The 20,244-nt window shown below is 43.5% G+C and overlaps 1 protein-coding gene across 1 annotated transcript in view; it reads left to right on the forward strand.

The window, feature by feature from the left end:
- LOC120990858 (G-protein coupled receptor 54-like) overlaps positions 1-20,244 on the forward strand; it is a 229,475-nt gene that overhangs the window by 120,751 nt on the left and 88,480 nt on the right. The window contains exon 3 of the mRNA XM_040419742.1: positions 12,213-12,348. Coding sequence (XP_040275676.1) covers positions 12,213-12,348 — 136 coding nt within the window. The remainder of the gene's footprint in view (positions 1-12,212; positions 12,349-20,244) is intronic.

Genomic DNA, 20,244 nt, shown 5'->3' on the forward strand with positions numbered 1-20,244 from the left:
GTGGAGGTGCATTTTAAACAAAAGATTGGGATGCTTTTCATTGTTTCCCTCTCTAGAATAAACTAAGCTACACAAATAAAACGAAAATGACACTTCTCATTTTTTGATGTAATTAAGCAGCTTGTTGCCATGACTGGCGTGGACCCATTTGTCTCGTCCTTCGAGTTTCAGAGAGGTTGGTGTCGTCAGCAGCACCTGGAATGGCCCAAGATATCTCGGTTCTAGTCCCGTCCTCTGATATTTCTTTAGCACGACCCAATCGCCTGATTGAATAGAATGAACATCGGTTATTGAGGCTGGGTCTGGGAGAGACTCCCAGACCCGGTAGTGGACTTTTTGGAGCTTCTTTTGCAGAGACTGCACATACCCTGTCAGCTGGGAATGTAAAGAAGACAGCTGTTAAGGGTAGTACAATCCCATCTTTGCAGGACTACCGAATAAAATTTTGTAGGGTGATAACCCATGGGGCTTCCTGGGGGCATTCCTCATGGAATAAAGAGCTATAGCGAGACATTCATGCCATGGTTTTTGAGTATCGGCCATGATTTTTAAGATCTTGTAATCCCATTAAGACGTTCAACCTTACCACTGCTCTGAGGATGATACGGCGTATGTAATCCCTGGTTGACATGTAGAACTTTACATATTTCTGCAAAAATATGACCGGTGAAATGAGAGCCGCTATCCGACTTGATCATTTCAGGCAGGCCCCAGCAGCACACTATCTCGGACAGGACCTTTTTTGTTGTAGTAGTGGAGTTGGCGCATTGAACGGGCCATGTTTCCGGCCATCCGGAAAACATATCTACACAGACTAAGGCATGCTCGTACAGCCCACTTCTTGGCAACGTAATGTAGTCTATCTGTATGCGCTGAAAGGGATATTCCGGTTTGGGCGAATGCCGTTCTGGCGGTTTCACAGTCCTGCCAGGGTTGTGCAAAGCACAGACCAGGCAAGAAGCTGTAAAATTGGATGCTGCAGTAGTGAACCCAGGAGCAATCCAGTGCTCTTCCACCTGCGCATACATAACCATCTTTGACTGATGCCCTGGGTAATGACTCAAATGGGCCATCATTGGAAAAACTGTTCTTGGCAGACACCATTTGTTGCCAAGACCCCAGATGTCATCTGGGCCCTGTGTAGCCCCCAGAGCTGTCCACTTCCTCTTCTCCTGCATCTCTGCCTGCCCCTGCAGTTTTTGAAAGTCTTCCAGATACATCAGAAGGGACGGCCAGCATCAAGGTCTCTACAGAGGGGCTCAGAGCTCCTTCCTTGGCAGCTCTATCTGCCAAGGCATTCCCATCTACCTCCAGGGACCTATCAGCCGTGTGTGCCTTCACTTTCAGAATGGCCATTTCGTATGGCAGGCTGATGGCAACGAACAGCCTGTCGATCAACTCTGCATGTTTTACTGGCTTCCCTGAACTAGTCAAAAACCCTCTAGCTTTCCAGATGGGACCAAAGTCATGTGCTATTCCAAAAGCATACCTAGAGTCTGTATAGACGTTAATCCTGTGGTCCTTGTGGATCTCACAAGCCCTTGCCAGTGCCCACAGCTCAGCCTCCTGTGCTGACATGTGTGAGCTCAAAGAGCCTTTCTCCACAACCTCACTGACTGTAGTTACAGCAAATCCAGTGTGTGGCTTACCGTCTGGGGTGTAATACCTGGAACCATCTACAAAAAAATTTTTGGCCTCTGAAATGGAAGTCTCCCTCACCGGGCTGATGGCTGTTGACTCAAGTTCCATCAAGGAAAAGCAGTCGTGATGGTCCTCGAGGTAATTCCCTACTAGGTTGAAAAATTGATTAGAAGTTGAGAGGTTAGAATGATTAGTAAAAGTTGGAAAATTGTAGTTTTTCACACCATTTTTTCCCCCCTTCACTTCCTCCTTAATAACAGGAATAAGAGACGCTGGGTTAAAAATGGTGCATCGTCTTAAAGTCAGGTTAGTAGGTGTTAGGAGAGCCACTTCGTACTTAGTCAACCTGGCAGCTGAGAGGTGTTTTGTCTGGGCCTGATTCAGGATCTGCTGCACCGAATGGGGAGTATAGAGGGTCAACGGGGATTCCAAGACTATGTCACCTACTTTCTTTAGTAGTACAGCGCAGGCGGCCATGGCTCGTACACATCCTGGTGAGCCTCGGATGACCGGATCTAGGGCGGTCGAAGGGTACATCGTAGGTCGGTACCTGGACCAGTGTAGTTGGGTCAATACTCCAGTTGCATGGCCCTGATTTTCATGGCAAAAGAGATAGAAGGGGAGGTCATAGTTGGGCAGACCTAAGGCAGGTGCTTTGGAGAGCTCCTGGGTCAGATCCCGTAGGATCGACCAGTTGTCGTCTGACAATTAAAAAGGTGTTTTTGATGTCAGCTCATAAAGGGGCACTAATTTGGATGATATGTTAGGGATCCAGTCTCTGCAGTAATTGTATAAGTCCGAGAATGAATCTCAATTGTTGGGTGTTTTTAGGTCTCTGCAGGTCTTTCAATGTCTGTACTCTCTGGGTGGTTAAATGTCGGGTGCCCTGAGAGATGCAATGTCCCAAAAAGATAACCTTTTCCTTGCAAAACTGTAGTTTCTCCCTGCCAGCCTTATTCCTTGTGGACGCCAGATGGTTAAGCAATGATACAGTATGCTGATAACAGACCTCTCGCGTGGAACAGCAAAGTTGCAATTCATCCACATACTGCAACAGTACCACCCCTGAATCCATCGGGGCCCACTTGTCTAACGCGATCTTAAGCTTGCAACTGTATTCCGAGGGACTGGTCACCGACCCCTGAGGGAGACGTGTCCATGTTAGTTGTTGACCCTGGAATGAAAAAGCAAAAAAATACTGTTACAGAGAAAAATGCATTGGTTAAATCAATAACAGTAAAAAACTTTGCATTTGGTGGTACAGAGGCCAGCCAGGTTAGGTACTAGAGGAGCATCACTAATAATGATCTTGTTTACAGCTCTCAGGTCATGCACTAGCCGGTATGTTGTTTCCTGGCCTTTGGCCGACCTTTTGGCCACTGGGAATAGTGGGGTGTTGCAGGGTGATTTGGTTGGCATAAGGACCTTTATCTGTAGATATCGGTCCACTTGGATCTTAAGACTATCCATTTGAGCCACACTTAAGGGGTATTGTGGTAATCGGGGCAAAACGCTCCCTGGCTTGATGTTAACTGTAGTTGGCGGCACAGGCAGAAGACCCACATCGTACTTGTCAGCCGCCCAAATTTTGGAATGTACCTCTGCCAGCACATTTAACTCCAGGAAACAGGCTGGTTCCGTTAGATATGGTAATGCTACCATAGCACATAATCGTTCTTCTGTTAGTGCACTACTGACCACAATACCAGCTGGAGTGTACTCAATAATCGCCTGTATTTCTGATAAGATATCAGCTCCCAACAAATTAATGGGAACATCATCCGATACCAGTACAGACCTGATGGCTTCCGTGTGCTGCCCTAGTCTACAATGGAGTGGTTTGGTGGTCTGTAGAGACATTGTCTGACCTGTGAGACCCACAGTGGGTATAGTCTCCCCAGAGAGGGGAACCTTGCCTCTGAGATCTGTGGATCTCAGAACAGTTCCAGCTGCACTGGTGTCAATGAGGCAAGGGAGGGGATATTTTAATTACTCGATAAACAGGTTGATATGGCCTGACACCGGTTTGCCAATGTCCTATGAAGAATCATAGCCATGGCTGGCCATCCCCACAACCAAAGTTGTTGGATCGTCTGGAATGAACTGCCACTTACCCTTGGGTCTGTTAGGACAGTCACGCTTTAGATGTCCTTCCTTTTTGCAGCTGTAACAAGTCATGGTTTTCCAGCGTTCTGTCTTTTTCCAACAATCTTGGAAACCAGGACCTTAAGACACAAGGACTTTGAATGTTTTATCCTGTTTCTTCCTATCCACCTCTTTCTCTATAGCGGAGAGAGTGGATAGAATGGCAGGTATTGTCATTTCATAAAATTCGGGTCTGGCTAACAATAACCGGTCTCGAATTTTCGTATGGATGCCTTCTAAGTATTTGGCTCTTAGTAAAAGGTGAATAGCAGTTAACTTATCTCCGTTAGTTGGCACATCAGGACCAACCTCCATATTTGCATCCAATGCAGCTTGTTTCAGACAACGCCAGAAACAAGCGCATTCCTCCCCAGGATTTTGAGTTTCACCACATCCGTGGTAGAGGATGCACCATACATCTCTGGAAGTTTGGCTAGCAGGGTAAGTAACACAGAATTCCTTACCTCCAGAAGTGGCCTGTTCGTGGGTGACAATGTTGCAACGGGAGATTATAACCCCTGCCAGTTCCTCTCCTACTTTTGCCCTCAGAACCTGGGCACAATCCGTTCCGCTCATGCCATAACTAAACTGATTTTGACAAAACAGTCTCGCGAACCCTCATGGATTCGTTCTATAGTCAGGCAGTTCGACCAGGATGGTTCTGATTTCTGAGGAAGCAAAAGGGACATGTCATACCACCCTCTCCCCTAAAGTCCTTTCACCATTGGCATTGGGAACACCCTCGTATTGTTGCACCCGGACTGGATAAGTACCAGGTTCAGAGACATAAGTGAGGTCAGGTGTATACCTTGGAGGCTGTGGCTTCATTGGTGATCTACTGTGTACTACCTCGCCCATGACCTTCCCCGTCTGGAAGCCATCCAATGAAGGGTAGATGGTAGGTATGACTGAATCAAAAGCTCTCAGCGCAGCTATGCAATCCCCACGATTCCTTAGTCTGGTCCCAATTTCCTTAGACTCACATAGCATCTGCAGATCACCAGTTGGAAATGATTCGTAATTAACCGTAATCAAAGGGGAAAACGCCCCAGATGTGGCAGAGGGAGGCTGATGGAGAGGGTTAGCTTCAAAGGTGAAACGGTTAGGTGAAGTTGTGGGAGAGAGAAAAATGGTAGCTGTAGAGAGCAGAGTAGAGTTGGTTACATCTGTGATGGCAGAAGCATCAGAGGAAACTACAACAGATCCAGTGTTGGTGGATCCAGCCTGCCTTAGCAGAGTTAGCCCAGAAAGAGCCTCTTCTGCTCCCAGCATTGGGTCACCAATCGCGGCTATCCCCTCTGGCCAGGAATACATAATGCAGTTCTTCCGGACTGAAACCGCCTTCTGTATACCCTGCCGGTTTACTGTTATAGACTTCTGAAGCCACAGCTGAGCTACATCTAAGGTCCTTGCTGTCCAGAGCCTGGGCTTAAACTCAGTTATGAATTTCCAGGTGTCAAACGTCCCCTCCCGAGGGATACCCCAAGCGGTACCCTTGGACTATCTATGCCATTCTTTAAGGGGTTTCATGGCCTTCACCCCAAAACTAGATTTCATGTACTGTGCAGCCGTCTGACTGTGGGAAGCCTCGCTTTCCTTCCCTTGCATGGATTGCCCATTGCCCATGGCGATTAATCGACTCTAGTCTTACCCCTGCGTCCAGGGAAACCCTTGGACCAATTTAGGAGAGCACCGCCCGGTGCCTTCTTCTGCGGTGGATTGACGGACTACAACCACTATACCACTATAGTCCCCCAACTAGAAACCCTAACCGAGGTGATGTGTAACTCTATGGCTTGTTGTTCCAACACTTTTGGTACAGAACTATGCCAAACGATTAGTCAACAACCACAGATCACTCCCCCGCGTTATGTCTCTACCCCTCACAGTGTATGCATACGACCCTTACACTGCGTCACCAGACTAAACTGCACAGCACAATGAATATTCTCTTTCTCTACAGAACAATGTGGCTTCTTTCAGTATACAGTTGTTAATGGGGATAGCCTTCTGTTGTCTATTTACTAGTTGTAAGATGTGTCAGTACAAACACCCGAATCGCTGTCACCCAATGGAAAAAATAAAAAATAAGTCTAGGCGTACAGACACAAAAATTGACTACTCGCTGCGCAAAGCAACCCTAAACGATAAAGGGAATATAAAATGAGTTTTAAAACCAAATCCATTTACTACCGCAGACTGCTATACAATACAACACACAGCTAATGCTATAAAACCCAAAACAATGGGGGAGGGGGCATTAACTGCCCTCTGAGAAACTCAAAGAAAACGCCAAACCAATAAAAATAAAATCACCACTAAAAAGTACAAAACTCTCACAGTTAAAATTAGTCTTACTATCTAACAAAATTCAGTACAAAGTAAAGATTTCATTTAAACCCGAAATTCAATACAAAAACTGCAATCGCTTTAGTGAAATTAGATTTCTGTATAATAATACAAAAATCGCTAAACCTGGAAACAAACTAAAATTTTACTTACTGACAACCAAAATGGTGACTGAGCTAAATCAAGATTGAGGCTGGCCACATGGTCTTACACAAAGGAAAACAAAAAGGTGTCTTCACAATGTGGGGTAACAAAATGGTGTCTTCTCAATCCAACAATAGAAAAAACTTTAAACCAGTGAGTTTAACATGAAACAAAACAGTTCCTCAGTTCCCTGCGTCTCACCTCCAAAATTGGAGCAATTTCCACTCTTGGATGATAACAGGCTAACAGAATAAAGATCCTTCACATGCGGTCTCACTTGTACAAACACTAACAAACAAAATTCCGCCTCTACAAACCAAAATCACCTCTTTACCACAAGACGGACTTAACACGGGACAAATCATACTACTTAGCCCACACTAAGCGTTTCCACCAAAAACAGAAAAGTAAAAGTGTACACAAAAACTGAAAAAAGTTACAATAAAAGCACAATACCCTGTAATGGTCACCACACTCGTCACAATCTCACCATACAATCTCTGTACAATCAACTTGAGATCCACCAAATACACACTAAACGTTATTTCACACAGTGACCAGCACTATGAAAATAACCCAGGCACACAATGTTATGTCATTCAATCTCTGCCACATGTTTAAAATTAGCTCCCTCCATGCATATTATCACGTTTGTACCACAGGAACAGTTTTACATTTAACATAAACCCTGTACAAAGACCCTCTAGGCTGTATTTACCAGGGGTCTACAGATGAATAGAGACTCTATCCCCAGCCAATACACCTATCCCTCCCGTACAAATATCAATCCCCGTCCTTATACACAAAGAGTGAAAAAGCAAAAAGAAGGTTCTTTCGCTGAGCGCAGTTCGCAGCAACAGCTTGCACAGAGACCAGATGCCGGCTCTAGGACAACCAGCTCTAGGACAACAGAAATTTCAAAAACTGAAAATAAAGTCTTACCAACTTTGCCGGCTTTTTCTGCTTGTCCAGAACCGAGAACCCAATCACCTTCCCTTGGCAAGCTATTCTGGAAACTGCGTCGGCTCCCAAAGACGAGGCTCGCCAGATGATATGGATAATTTGGTTGGATTTTGCGCACAAATCTCCGGTGCACTAAAAGGTACACTTCAGTATTAAAGTGCACCCAGCACAAACTATTTCATAGCTATTATTCAGTTCTTTCTGTATAAGGGATAAAGTACTTCTTTAGCCCAGGAGAAGTCAGACACAATTCGGGTTCAAGCTGGAGTCAGTGTAAAAAGCTCCCCAATAGACCCCAGACTCCTTTTTTATTAAGGCAATAGAACAACGCCCAGTGGGAGACGGCTTTACAACTTCAGCCAGTCAGCCCAGAAAGTACAGGTACATATCAAAAGGACATAGGAGGGCACTAACATGGCCGAACAGTGCAATGCACACATCTCATCCCTATATACAAGGAAGGATGAGTCATGTCCATTGTCCGATCAGCCAGGTGGCTGCCCATCCCCCATCACTGTCATGATGGACCCCATTCAATACTGCTCAGAGTGACCAGTATCTAGTGAAGATCATTCTACTGGTTCTTATAAATTTGAGACTATCTGCGGGACATTGCTACGGCTATTGTCAGTATACAGTACGAGTATACCGACAAGGCAGATATGCATGTCTTAAAAGCAGATATGTATCCAGAAAGGGATAACGAAGCCGCAACAGAGGTATAATATGTATCTCTCGTTATGCAGACTTCACTTCTCTAATGTTGAAAGATATTTGAAGGCAAGAAGCCCAGCGCATTGCACTTAGTGCTCACAAAGCAGCAAACCCCCCCCCCCCCCCCCCCCCCCCCCCCACTGAGAACACGTCTCCAAGCCCATAAGGAGGTTTTCATACTGACGGTTTTACCGCTGGTCCCGATTCAACCCAAGTACCCTCTGCTAGAGCATTCCTCGGTTAAATCTGACACAGGGAGACAGATGACAATCTATAAAACACACATCCTAACATCCGCATAATTCCATATAATAAAATTTCCACAACAATATGACCTGTGATGTCAGCCTCTCCTTGCTCTGATGATATTTCATGCACAAGCCTGAGAGAGCAGGTCCATGTACATTTTTGTCTAAACCCTTTTATTGGCAAATATGTGAAACTTTTTGATATTCCCACTACACATGGAATTTTCTTTACAGAGGGTCTGTCACCAGGATTAACCCTATTAAACCTGATATACTGGCTGATAGGGCTCATCGTGCTGATTAAAACAATGCCTTTCTTTTGTCTGTATGATAAATAGCTGCAGAGAAATCGACATTATTATTTATATGCAAATGAGCAATTGGAGCACCCGGGAGGCAGGGCTGAATTCTATGAGCACTAAATTGTAACACCCCCTGTGCTCTACACACTCCCCACTTTCCTTGATTGACAGGGCTAGACAGCAAGCTGAGGGCAGAGCTGTGTCCTAGCATGTAAATATCATATCACTATGTACTATAGCTTCACTACACTGAGGTCTGTTCAGAAAGCTAATCTACATATTACTGTTTTATTCACAGGCACAATATATTAGAAAGACACCAGTAATGTGTGTTAGTTTATAAGCATGGGAAAAACATACATATTATGTGGTAATTCTATAGCTTGGTGGTTAAGTTATTGGTTTTCAATATAGAGATCGCTGGTTTGAAACTTCCAGAATTTTTTCTTCCACATTTATCCCCCAAGAAAAGTCTATGTCCTTATCATATTGTGAATAGGGTGGCCAGACGTCCGGTTTTAGGCCAGACAGTCCGGTTTTCTGGCTCCCTGTCCTCTGTCCGGTGCAGAGCCTGGACGGACACAGGGATGTCCACCCTTGCAGAAGCTCATGCTCTGATAGCAGCACTGCGCTGTGTGAGCCTGAGCTGCTGCAACTGACTGAGGCTTCTCTCACTGCCAGTCAGTAACTAGAGCCGCAGACATGGTTCCCAAGAATTGTTGACTTGCATAAAGCTGGAAAGGGTTATAAAAGTATCTCCAAAAGCCTTGCTGTTCATCAGTCCACGGTAAGACAAATTGTCTATAAATGGAGAAAGTTCAGCACTGCTGCTACTCTCCCTAGGAGTGGCCGTCCTGTAAAGATGACTGCTCAATGAGGTGAAGAAGAATCCTAGAGTGTCAGCTAAAGACTTACAAAAGTCTCTGGCATATGCTAACATCCTTTTTAGCGAATCTACGATACGTAAAACACTAAACAAGAATGGATTTCATGGGAGGATACCACAGAGGAAGCCACTGCTGTCCAAAAAAAAACATTGCTGCATGTTTACAGTTTGCACAAGAGCACCTGGATGTTCCACAGCAGTACTGGCAAAATATTCTGTGGACAAATGAAACCAAAGTTGAGTTGTTTGGAAGAAACACACAACACTATGTGTGGAGAAAAAGAGGCACAGCACACCAACATCAAAACCTCATCCCAACTGTGAAGTATGGTGGTGCGGGCATCATGGTTTGGGTCTGCTTTGCTGCGTCAGGGCCTGGACGGATTGCTATCATCGAAGGAAAAAGGAATTTCCAAGTTTATCAATAATTTTGCAGGAGAACTTAAGGCCATCTGTCTACCAGCTGAAGCTCAACAGAAGATGGGTGTTGCAACAGGACAACGACCCAAAGCATAGAAGTAAATCGACAACAGAATGGCTTAAACAGAAGAAAATACGCCTTCTGAAGTGGCCTAGTCAGAGTCCTAACCTCAACCCGATTGAGATGCTGTGGCATGACATTAAGAAAGCGATTCACACAAAACATCCCAAGAATATTGCTGAACTGAAACAGTTCTGTAAAGAGGAATGGTCAAGAATTACTCCTGACCGTTGTGCACGTCTGATCTGCAACTACAGGAAACGTTTGGTTGAAGTTATTGCTGCCAAAGGAGGTTCAACCAGTTATTAAATCCAAGGGTTCACATACTTTTTCCACCTGCACTGTGAATGTTTACATGGTGTGTTCAATAAAAACATGGTAACATTTAATTATTTGTGTGTTATTAGTTTAAGCGGACTGTGATTGTCCATTGTTGTGACTTAGATGAAGATCAGATCACATTTTATGACCAATTTGTGCAGAAATCCATATCATTCCAAAGGGTTCACATACTTTTTGTTGCAACTGTAGTAAAGGAAACTTCCCTATTGGTTGCTAGGGATGTTGCTAAGCTCTGACAAAGATATTGCAGCCTTCACATTGGCCCACAAGCAAGAAGGGAGGTAACTGATGAAAAAAAAAAATATATAGAATATTCGCGATTATGAATATATAGCACTATATTCTAGATTTTTGAGAATTATCAAAGTGCCGACATTCGCGATAAAAATTCACGATTAGAATATTCGCGCTCAACACTAGTTGATTTCACTATCTATCACATATGGGTTGCATGCTATAGCAAGGATAGGTTCCCATCGGCAGTAAGTTCAAAATTTTCCTGGAGCAGATAAAAAAAATTGAAGCACCAGATCCCTGATTTGCCAGACACCATTGACTAAAATGGGCTTCATTGGCTTTCTCTTATGGTGTCTTTCATTTTGCCAGACAAAATAGTACAGCATGTCAACATTTTTCATGGAACCTTTGCCACAGATTTAAACGTAACCCAATAATTGTAGGAAGATGCTAAGCCAAGACATGTTTTGACTCATTTGCAAGTTGATAAAATTATATTAAAGGGTTTTTTCGGAATTAACCAAAACATGGGAAATACCATAAAATAATCAAAGAAGTATTACCTACCTATTAGCTCCCCAAGTGCCCTGCAGGTTCTTGTTTCCTGTGCTGCAGGACTGATGCTGTCATGCACTGTCATGTGTCTATGCAACTGTCCGGGAGTGACAGGAGATGTACTAATGCAGGAAAATCTTATCCAATATTGCCAAAAATAACTACTCACAGTCCATCCAGTACATAAAGTGCCTTCTTACTTTTATTGCGATTTTCATATACAACAGCTCACGACTTAATCATGATGAGAACACTTAGTTTCCTTATCCCATCCTACGTGACATTTTGGGGGACACACACCCTTACTCATGCATCATGATTAAGCCATGAGCTGTTGTATATGGAAATCGCAATAAAAGTAAGAATGCACTTTATGTACCAGATGGAATCTGAGTACTTAGTGTTACACTTCTACAGTATGAGTGATGTTGGATAAAATTGTCCTGGATTTGTGCTGTGAAGTGTATTGGAGCGGAGCTGAGTGAGGCTCTGCAGCGGACAACTGATGTGCTCCATACGTGAATGCGTCAGTTGCGCGGAGGGGATGCAATAGGTAATACATCTTTTATTATTTTATGGCATTTACCATTATTACCCTGTTTTTGGTTAAGGGCACTTTCACACTTGAGGCAGAGTGATCCGGCAAGCAGTTCCCTCGCCGGAACTGCCTGCCGGATCCGTCAAAACGTATGCCAACTGATGGCATTTGTAAGACTGATCAGGATCCTGATCCGTCTTACAAATGCATTAAAATGCCGGATCCATCTTTCCGGTGTCATCCGGAAAAACGGATCCGGCATTCGTTTTTTTCACCTTTTTTTCGGTCTGTGCATGTGCAGACTGGAAGGACGGATCCGGCATTCCTATAGAAAAAAATGCCGGATCCGGCATTCAGGCAAGTGTTACGTTTTTTTGGCCGTAGATAAAACCGTAGCATGCTGCGGTTTTACCTCTGTCCTGATCAGTCAAAAAGACTGAACTGAAGACATCCTGATGCACCCTGAATGGATTGCTCTCCATTCAGAATGCATGGGGATAAAACTGATCAGTTCTTTTCCGGTATAGAGCCCCTAGGACGGAACTCTATGCCGGAAAAGAAAAATGCTAGTGTGAAAGTACCCTAATCCCTAACAACCTCTTTAAATGATAATTTCCTTTAATTTTCTTATTTCGTAAATAATGTCTATACCTTTTCTTTTATCAAGGTTACAGCCCAGGCAACCTGTATAACCCTTACAGCAATGAGTGTTGACCGCTGCTATGTGACAGTATACCCACTGCAATCTTTGCATCATCGCACACCTCGCTTAGCCATGGCTGTCAGTCTGGGCATTTGGATAGGTAAGACTAATGCCTTTTGCACATGACCATATGACTGCTTTATTTTGCACAGAGCTTTAAAAGGGCATCCATAGAGTTCAATGAGGTATCTACTTTATATTCACATGCCTCTGATTTCATACACTGTCTAAAATCAACAGTAAAAAATTGTGCCGTGTTTCAGCGGACTCTTTACTTACAAAGCTACAGTACATACAGAGTCTGATGGAGCCTGTTCAGCAGTGCACAGAAACTGTCCCACTCTGTACTAACGAACTTTAGGAATTTTGTGCACCGGGGTGATGTGTGCATGAACACTTAGAGAGTAGACAGATTGTGCATAATATGTTCACAAAAAACTTATGTACTGTATAATGTAGGTTTAAAGGATAGAGATATTTGCAGGGCCACTGTTTTTATTTTTTTTTGTACTGCACTAAGATTCTGTGATGCATAAATCTAAACAGTAGTGTTGAGCAAGCATGCTTGGCCAAACTGCTGTTCGGCTTGAGCATCGCTATGCTCGGCACATCACAGTGTTCGGCCGAATACTGCGTGTGCTCGAGCACAATTTAATACATACCTGCCATTGTAAGGTATGCTGACTGTTATTTGTCTCATGGATAAATTATGGGCTTGCACATACCCGGCTTTTCGCATATAGCCTTTGTGTGGTTGTCTATTGTATTCAACAACTTGAAAAAGTCCAGCTTCAATTGCCAAAGTAGAAAAAGGTATCTTTATTTCAGCGACTTTGTCATGAAGAAGGACCCCCACTAAACTGGTCCGAAACGCGTAACAATTTGTCCTGTTATTTTTACAAAGTCGCTGAAATAAAGATACCTTTTTCTACTTTGGCAATTGAAGCTGGACTTTTTCAAGTTGTTGAATTTGTGATTGCCAGCACTTTCCAGGGGCTTCGTCCGTGCGCATTGCAAAGGAACACAGGTGAGAGCTGCAGACACACCTGTTTTTGTCTATTGTATGTCATAGGTAATGAGAGTCCAAGATACATCCAGATATCCACCCAATGCTGTTTCCAAACTTTTTTGGTGGGGTTTCCATCAATTTTTAACTTTTTTTTGTGAACCAGACATCCTCTTCTCTTCCGAGCAGGGGGTGCCTGGGGTTGTCCCATTGACTTCCATTGTGCTCGGTAGGCACTCGAGCATACTGATGTGTTCGGCCAGAGCACATGAGCACTTTGGTGCTTGATCAACGCTACTAAACAGTAATGTGCCTAACAGACTAGAACCTCCAAAAGTATTCTACTTTCATGGAATACCTTCAGGTGTATTATACATTGCATTCTACTGTAAAACTACATTATAATAGTGTTACTGTGGCACTGCACCGGTGGGGGTCTGACTGCTTGGACCCTCACCAACCATGAGAACAGGGGTGCCGTAGTCTGTGATGGCGCCTGAAATGAATGGAGCACCAGGTTGAGTATGCACACTGCCGCACTATTCATCACTCTGGGACTGCCGTAAATAGCTGAACACTTAAACTCAGCTATCTACAGCAGTTCCATAGAGATGAATGAAGAAGCAAGTATGCATACTCAACCTACTGCTCCATTCATTTTGAGCGTCCCCACAAAATACATAGCACCCCTTTCATGATCGTGAAGGTCCTTCCATCGATCTAATAGTTATCTCCTATCCTGTACATGGAGACAACTTGAAATAAACAACAGATTTATTTAACCAATCACTGGTAGCAGGAGTCGTCCCAGAAGATTGGAAATTAGCAAATGTTGTGCCCATTCACAAGAAAGGTAGTAGGGAGGAATCGGGCAACTATAGGCCAGTAAGCCTGACATCAATAGTGGGGAAACTAATGGAAACTATACTTAAGGAGAGGATTGTGAAACATCTAAAATCCCATGGATTGAAAGTTGAAAAACAGCATGGATTTACTTCAGGGAGATCATGTCAAAATAATCTTATTGATTTTTTTGATTGGGTGACTAAAATAATAGATGGAGGAGGTGCAGTAGACATCGCTTATCTACAGTCGTGGCCAAAAGTTTTGAGAATTACATAAATAATGGAAATTGGAAAAGTTGCTGCTTAAGCTTTTATAATAGCAATTTGCATATACTCCAGAATGTTATGAAGAGTGATCAGATGAATTGCATAGTCCTTCTTTGCCATGAAAATTAACTTAATCCCAAAAAAACCTTTCCACTGCATTTCATTGCTGTCATTAAAGGACCTGCTGAGATCATTTCAGTAATCGTCTTGTTAACTCAGGTGAGAATGTTGACGATCACAAGGCTGGAGATCATTATGTCAGGCTGATTGGGTTAAAATGGCAGACTTGACATGTTAAAAGGAGGGTGATGCTTTAAATCATTGTTCTTCCATTGTTAACCGTGGTGACCTGCAAAGAAACGCGTGCAGCCATCATTGCTTTGCATAAAAATGGCTTCACAGGCAAGGATATTGTGGCTACTAAGATTGCACCTCAATCAACAATTTATAGGATCATCAAGAACTTCAAGGAAAGAGGTTCAATTCTTGTTAAGAAGGCTTCAGGGCGTCCAAGAAAGTCCAGCAAGCGCCAGGATCGTCTCCTAAAAAGGATTCAGCTGCGGGATCAGAGTGCCACCAGTGCAGAGCTTGCTCAGGAATGGCAGCAGGCAGGTGTGAGTGCATCTGCACGCACAGTGAGGCGAAGACTTTTGGAAGATGGCCTGGTGTCAAGAAGGGCAGCAAAGAAGCCACTTCTCTCCAAAAGAAAACATCAGGGACAGATTGATCTTCTGCAGAAAGTATGGAGAACGGACTGCTGAGGACTGGGGCGAAGTCATATTCTCCGATGAAGCCTCTTTCCGATTGTTTGGGGCATCTGGAAAAAGGCTTGTCCGGAGAAGAAAAGGTGAGCGCTACCATCAGTCCTGTGTCATGCCAACAGTAAAGCATCCTGAGACCATTCATGTGTGGGGTTGCTTCTCATCCAAGGGAGTGGGCTCACTCACAATTTTGCCCAAAAACACAGCCATGAATAAAGAATGGTACCAAAACACCCTCCAACAGCAACTTCTTCCAACAATCCAACAACAGTTTGGTGAAGAACAATGCATTTTCCAGCACGATGGAGCACCGTGCCATAAGGCAAAAGTGATAACTAAGTGGCTCGGGGACCAAAACATTGACATTTTGGGTCCATAGCCTGGAAACTCCCCAGATCTTAATCCCATTGAGAACTTGTGGTCAATCCTCAAGAGGCGGGTGGACAAACAAAAACCCACTAATTCTGACAAACTCCAAGAAGTGATTATGAAAGAATGGGTTGCTATCAGTCAGGAATTGGCCCAGAAGTTGATTGAGAGCATGCCCAGTCGAATTGTAGAGGTCCTGAAAAAGAAGGGCCAACACTGCAAATACTGACTCTTTGCATAAATGTCATGTAATTGTCGATAAAAGCCTTTGAAACGTATGAAGTGCGTGTAATTATATTTCACTACATCACAGAAACAACTGAAACAAAGATCTAAAAGCAGTTTAGCAGCAAACTTTGTGAAAACTAATATTTGTGTCATTCTCAAAACTTTTGGCCACGACTGTAGACTTTAGTAAGGCTTTTGATACCGTCCCACATAGAAGGCTTATCAATAAAATGCAGTCTTTGGGCTTGGACTCCCATATTGTTGAATGGATTAGGCAGTGGCTAAGGGACAGACAAAGGAGCGTTGTGGTCAATGGAGTATATTCAGACCATGGTCTTGTTACCAGTGGGGTACCTCAGGGGATATGATAGAAACTTTATAATACATAAAGGGAATCAACAAAGTAAAAGAGGAGAGAATATTTAAAAGAAGAAAAACATCTACAAGAGGACATAGTTTTAAATTAGAGGGGCAAAGGTTTAAAAGTAATATCAGTAGGTATGACTTTACTGAGAGAGTAGTGGATGCATGGAATAGCCTTCCTGCAGAAGTGGTAGCTGCAAATACAGTGAAGGAGTTCAAGCATGCATGGGATAGGCATAAGGCCATCCTTCATATAAGATAGGGACAAGGGCTATTCATAGTATTCAGTATATTGGGCAGACTAGATGGGCCAAATGGTTCTTATCTGCTGACACATTCCATGTTTCTATACAAATTCAGACCCTACAGGAGTATCAAAAAAGAACTTAGGTAGTCAGACAGCAACACTGAAAAGTGGGTAACCATTGAACCAGGGCTGAAACTAGCTGCCTAAAATGTAAACTAAACTATAGAAAGGTGCCCCCATCCAATATTAACTGTATAAGATTCTGTGGAAATGAATTTGAGTTTACTCTTCCAGTCCTACATCTTTCTCGTTTTATTTAAGTATAAACAAGAAGGTATGGCATTAGTACATACAATAGGATTGATTGATAAATACATATCATGTACAAAAAGTGATACCAGCGTTACATTGCTTATACACAGCGTCAGACAAAATTGTGAAAACATTATGCACTTTCATGTATTTCATTCAATAAAGTCAAACTTTTGTGTAACAAAGATTCATAGAAACATAGAAACATAGAATGTGTCGGCAGATAAGAACCATTTGGCCCATCTAGTCTGCCCAATATATCTGAATCCTATGATAGTCCCTGGCCCTATCTTATATGAAGGATAGCCTTATGCCTATCCCATGCATGCTTAAACCCCTTCACTGTATTTGCAGCTACCACTTCTGCAGGAAGGCTATTCCATGCATCCACTACTCTCTCAGTAAAGTAATACTTCCTTATATTACTTTTAAACCTTTGCCCCTCTAATTTAAAACTGTGTCCTCTTGTGGTAGTTTTTCTTCTTTTAAATATTCTCTCCTCCTTTACCGAGTTGATTCCCTTTATGTATTTAAAAGTTTCTATCATATCCCCTCTGTCTCTTCTTTCTTCCAAGCTATACATGTTAAGGTCCTTTAAACTTTCCTGGTAAGTTTTATCCTGCAATCCATGTACTAGTTTAGTAGCTCTTCTCTGAACTCTCTCTAGAGTATCTATATCCTTCTGGAGATATGGCCTCCAGTACTGCGCACAATACTCCAAGTGAGGTCTCACCAGTGTTCTGTACAGCGGCATAAGCACTTCACTCTTTCTACTGCTTATACCTCTCCCTACTGTATACATCCAAGCATTCTGCTGGCATTTCGTGCTGCTCTATTACATTGTCTTCCCACCTTTAAGTCTTCTGAAATAATTACTCCTAAATCCCTTTCCTCAGATACTGAGGTCAGGACTGTGTCAAATATTCTATATTCTGCCCTTGGGTTTTTACGCCCCAGGTGCATTATCTTGCACTTATCCACATTAAATTTCAGTTGCCAGAGTTCTGACCATTCTTCTAGTTTTCCTAAATCCTTTTCCATTTGTCGTTTCCCTCCAGGAACATCAACCCTGTTACATATCTTTGTGTCATCAGCAAAAAGACAAACCTTACCATCGAGGCCTTTTGCAATATCACTTATAGTGTTTTACACTATTATAGTTGGCATGACTGAATGTAAGTGTCTGTTGGACAGTGTCAGAGATGATGAGCACCACACTCCCCACTCCTTCCAGAATTTTTGGGGGCATTTCCCATTTTTAAATACTAAATTTTCAAAGGGAAAAATTTGGTTCACCAGTGATTTTCATTGTCCTATAGTGGGCGGTCGATCCGCCATCCATCTAAGTGCTATTGCTTTCCTCCCAAGGAACATGGTTTTCTTCAAGAATATGCTAGTGTGGTGGGGCCATACATCTTCCTCCAGTATCCACAGTAGGCACACCTTGGGACAAAAAAGGATCGGGCTGGGGATCACAGTGGATAAAGCATTAACAACTTCCTACCAGAATGATTTAATGTAGCTACATTCCCACATCATATGCCAGAAATCTGTGTTTGTCTATGCACACCTATGACACCTAGTGTGTGGTACTCTACCCATCTTATACAATCTGGTAGGGGTCAAGTAACATCTATGTAGAATGAATAGTTGTATTAGCCTATTATTAATAGAGGGCGAAACCTTTAAGGGAGACTCCAATGCCTCCTGCCAGTTTTCTGCAGTTAAATGAGGGATGAATTTCCTCCATTTAGTTTCAACCGTCAAAGGGTGTAAAGTTATGCGGTTGCTCAATAGGTGGGTATATAGAACTGATATAATTCCCTTGGGTCCTTGTGTATTAAGTATCCCTATCAGTGGATACGTCGATATGGCTCGTCTACTATCATGAAACTGTGCGTGGAGAGCGTAGCGCACTTGTAGATATCTAAAAAAGTGAGAGTCCAAATTTTTCCTGCAGTTGCACAAAAGAACATAAGACCCCATTGTCATATAAATTTTTCAAGGTAAGTATTCCATATTCTCTCCATATTTTTGCCCCTTTATAATTCTGCAAGTGAGGAAACATTGGGTTATCCCATAGTGGGATGACATCTGCAAAATCTTTGTAGTGCTGGGGTTTTGCTGCACTCCACACCTGATGTGCTAGCCTATACAATGGGAGGGCACATCTTGGGAATAAGTAGAAACCGTATTTTTCTCCCTATAAAGTGGGGGGGAAATGGCAGTGCGTCTTATCGGTCTAATGCTGCCATTTACACTGATACACCGCCGCCGCGATGCTGCACAGCGCGGTCGGCTGTGTATCAGCGGGGAGGGAGGAGGGGCTGGGGGCCGGCATCTGGTGCTGTAATGGCAGCGGGGCTCAGTGCAGTCACTGTATTCTATTGCACCGGGCCCCGCTAACTGTACTAATCATATCTAACGTGTAGGCAATGTTAAAGTGTAGAAATCCTCTGAAATCCAGCATGTAGCACTTACTAAACTCCTGTAGCAAGCAGGAGGCTGGGCGGCGCAGCGTAACTCACTACATCACGCGCCTGCGCTGCCTGTTTCATTCATAAAGTGGGAGGAGCAGGAACGTGACATAGTGCGTTACGCTGCTGCCCCCGACCTCCTGCCTGCTACGGGAGTTTAGTAAGTGCTACATGCTGGATTTCAGAGGATTTCTATACTTTAACATTGCCTACACGTTAGATATTAATACTATAGTGATCGGGGCCCGGTGTAATAGAATACAGTGACTGCACCGGGCCCCGCTGCCATTACAGCACCAGATGCCGACCCCAGCCCCTGTTTTGGGAGTCATTCACTACACAGGTACACTGTTATTGGGGGGGAATCTGTGGATGACACATAGCATAAGATGCTGTATATGTGTCATCCACAGATCCCCCCCATAGCAGTGTCATTTTATCCATAGATGCCCCCATAACAGTGCCATCCACAGATGCCCCCATAACAGTGCCACCCACAGATGCCCCCATAACAGTGCCATCCACAGATGCCCCGTAACAGTGCCATCCACAGATGCCCAGTAACAGTGCCACGCACAGATGCCCCCATAACAGTGTCATCCACAGATCCCCCATAATAGTGTCATCCACAGACCACCATTAGTTCACAACCCACCAAAAGCACACCTTTTGGTTCAAAATATTTTTTTCTTATTTTCCTCCTCAAAAACCTAGGTGCGTCTTATGGGCCAGTGCGTCTTATAGGGCGAAAAATACGGTACTCTCCAGTATTGGCCACAATGTAGATAGTTGTAAATAATGTTGTAAAAAGTATTCTGCATTTGGTAACGCAGTCGATGATACCCAAGGTGCTAGGTACCTCACCTGACCAGCCAGGAAGTATAAATAAAATCAGACAAAGCCGCTCCTCTCTGCTGTTTGGGTCTTTGCAGGGTATGTAAAGCAAGTTTATGCCTGGCCGTCCCTCATACAAAGGCAGTCACCAAGGAGTGTAAGCGGACAAAGAAACTGCGCGGTATAGGCATACATTCGTGTTCCAATAAGATCATTTTAATAAGGTTGAGTCTACCCATTATAGATAAGGGAAGGGTTTTCCAGGACCTGAACTTGTCAACGAAAAA

Source organism: Bufo bufo, chromosome 2 (assembly GCF_905171765.1).
Source record: "Bufo bufo chromosome 2, aBufBuf1.1, whole genome shotgun sequence".
Classification (NCBI taxonomy): Eukaryota; Metazoa; Chordata; class Amphibia; order Anura; family Bufonidae; genus Bufo; species Bufo bufo.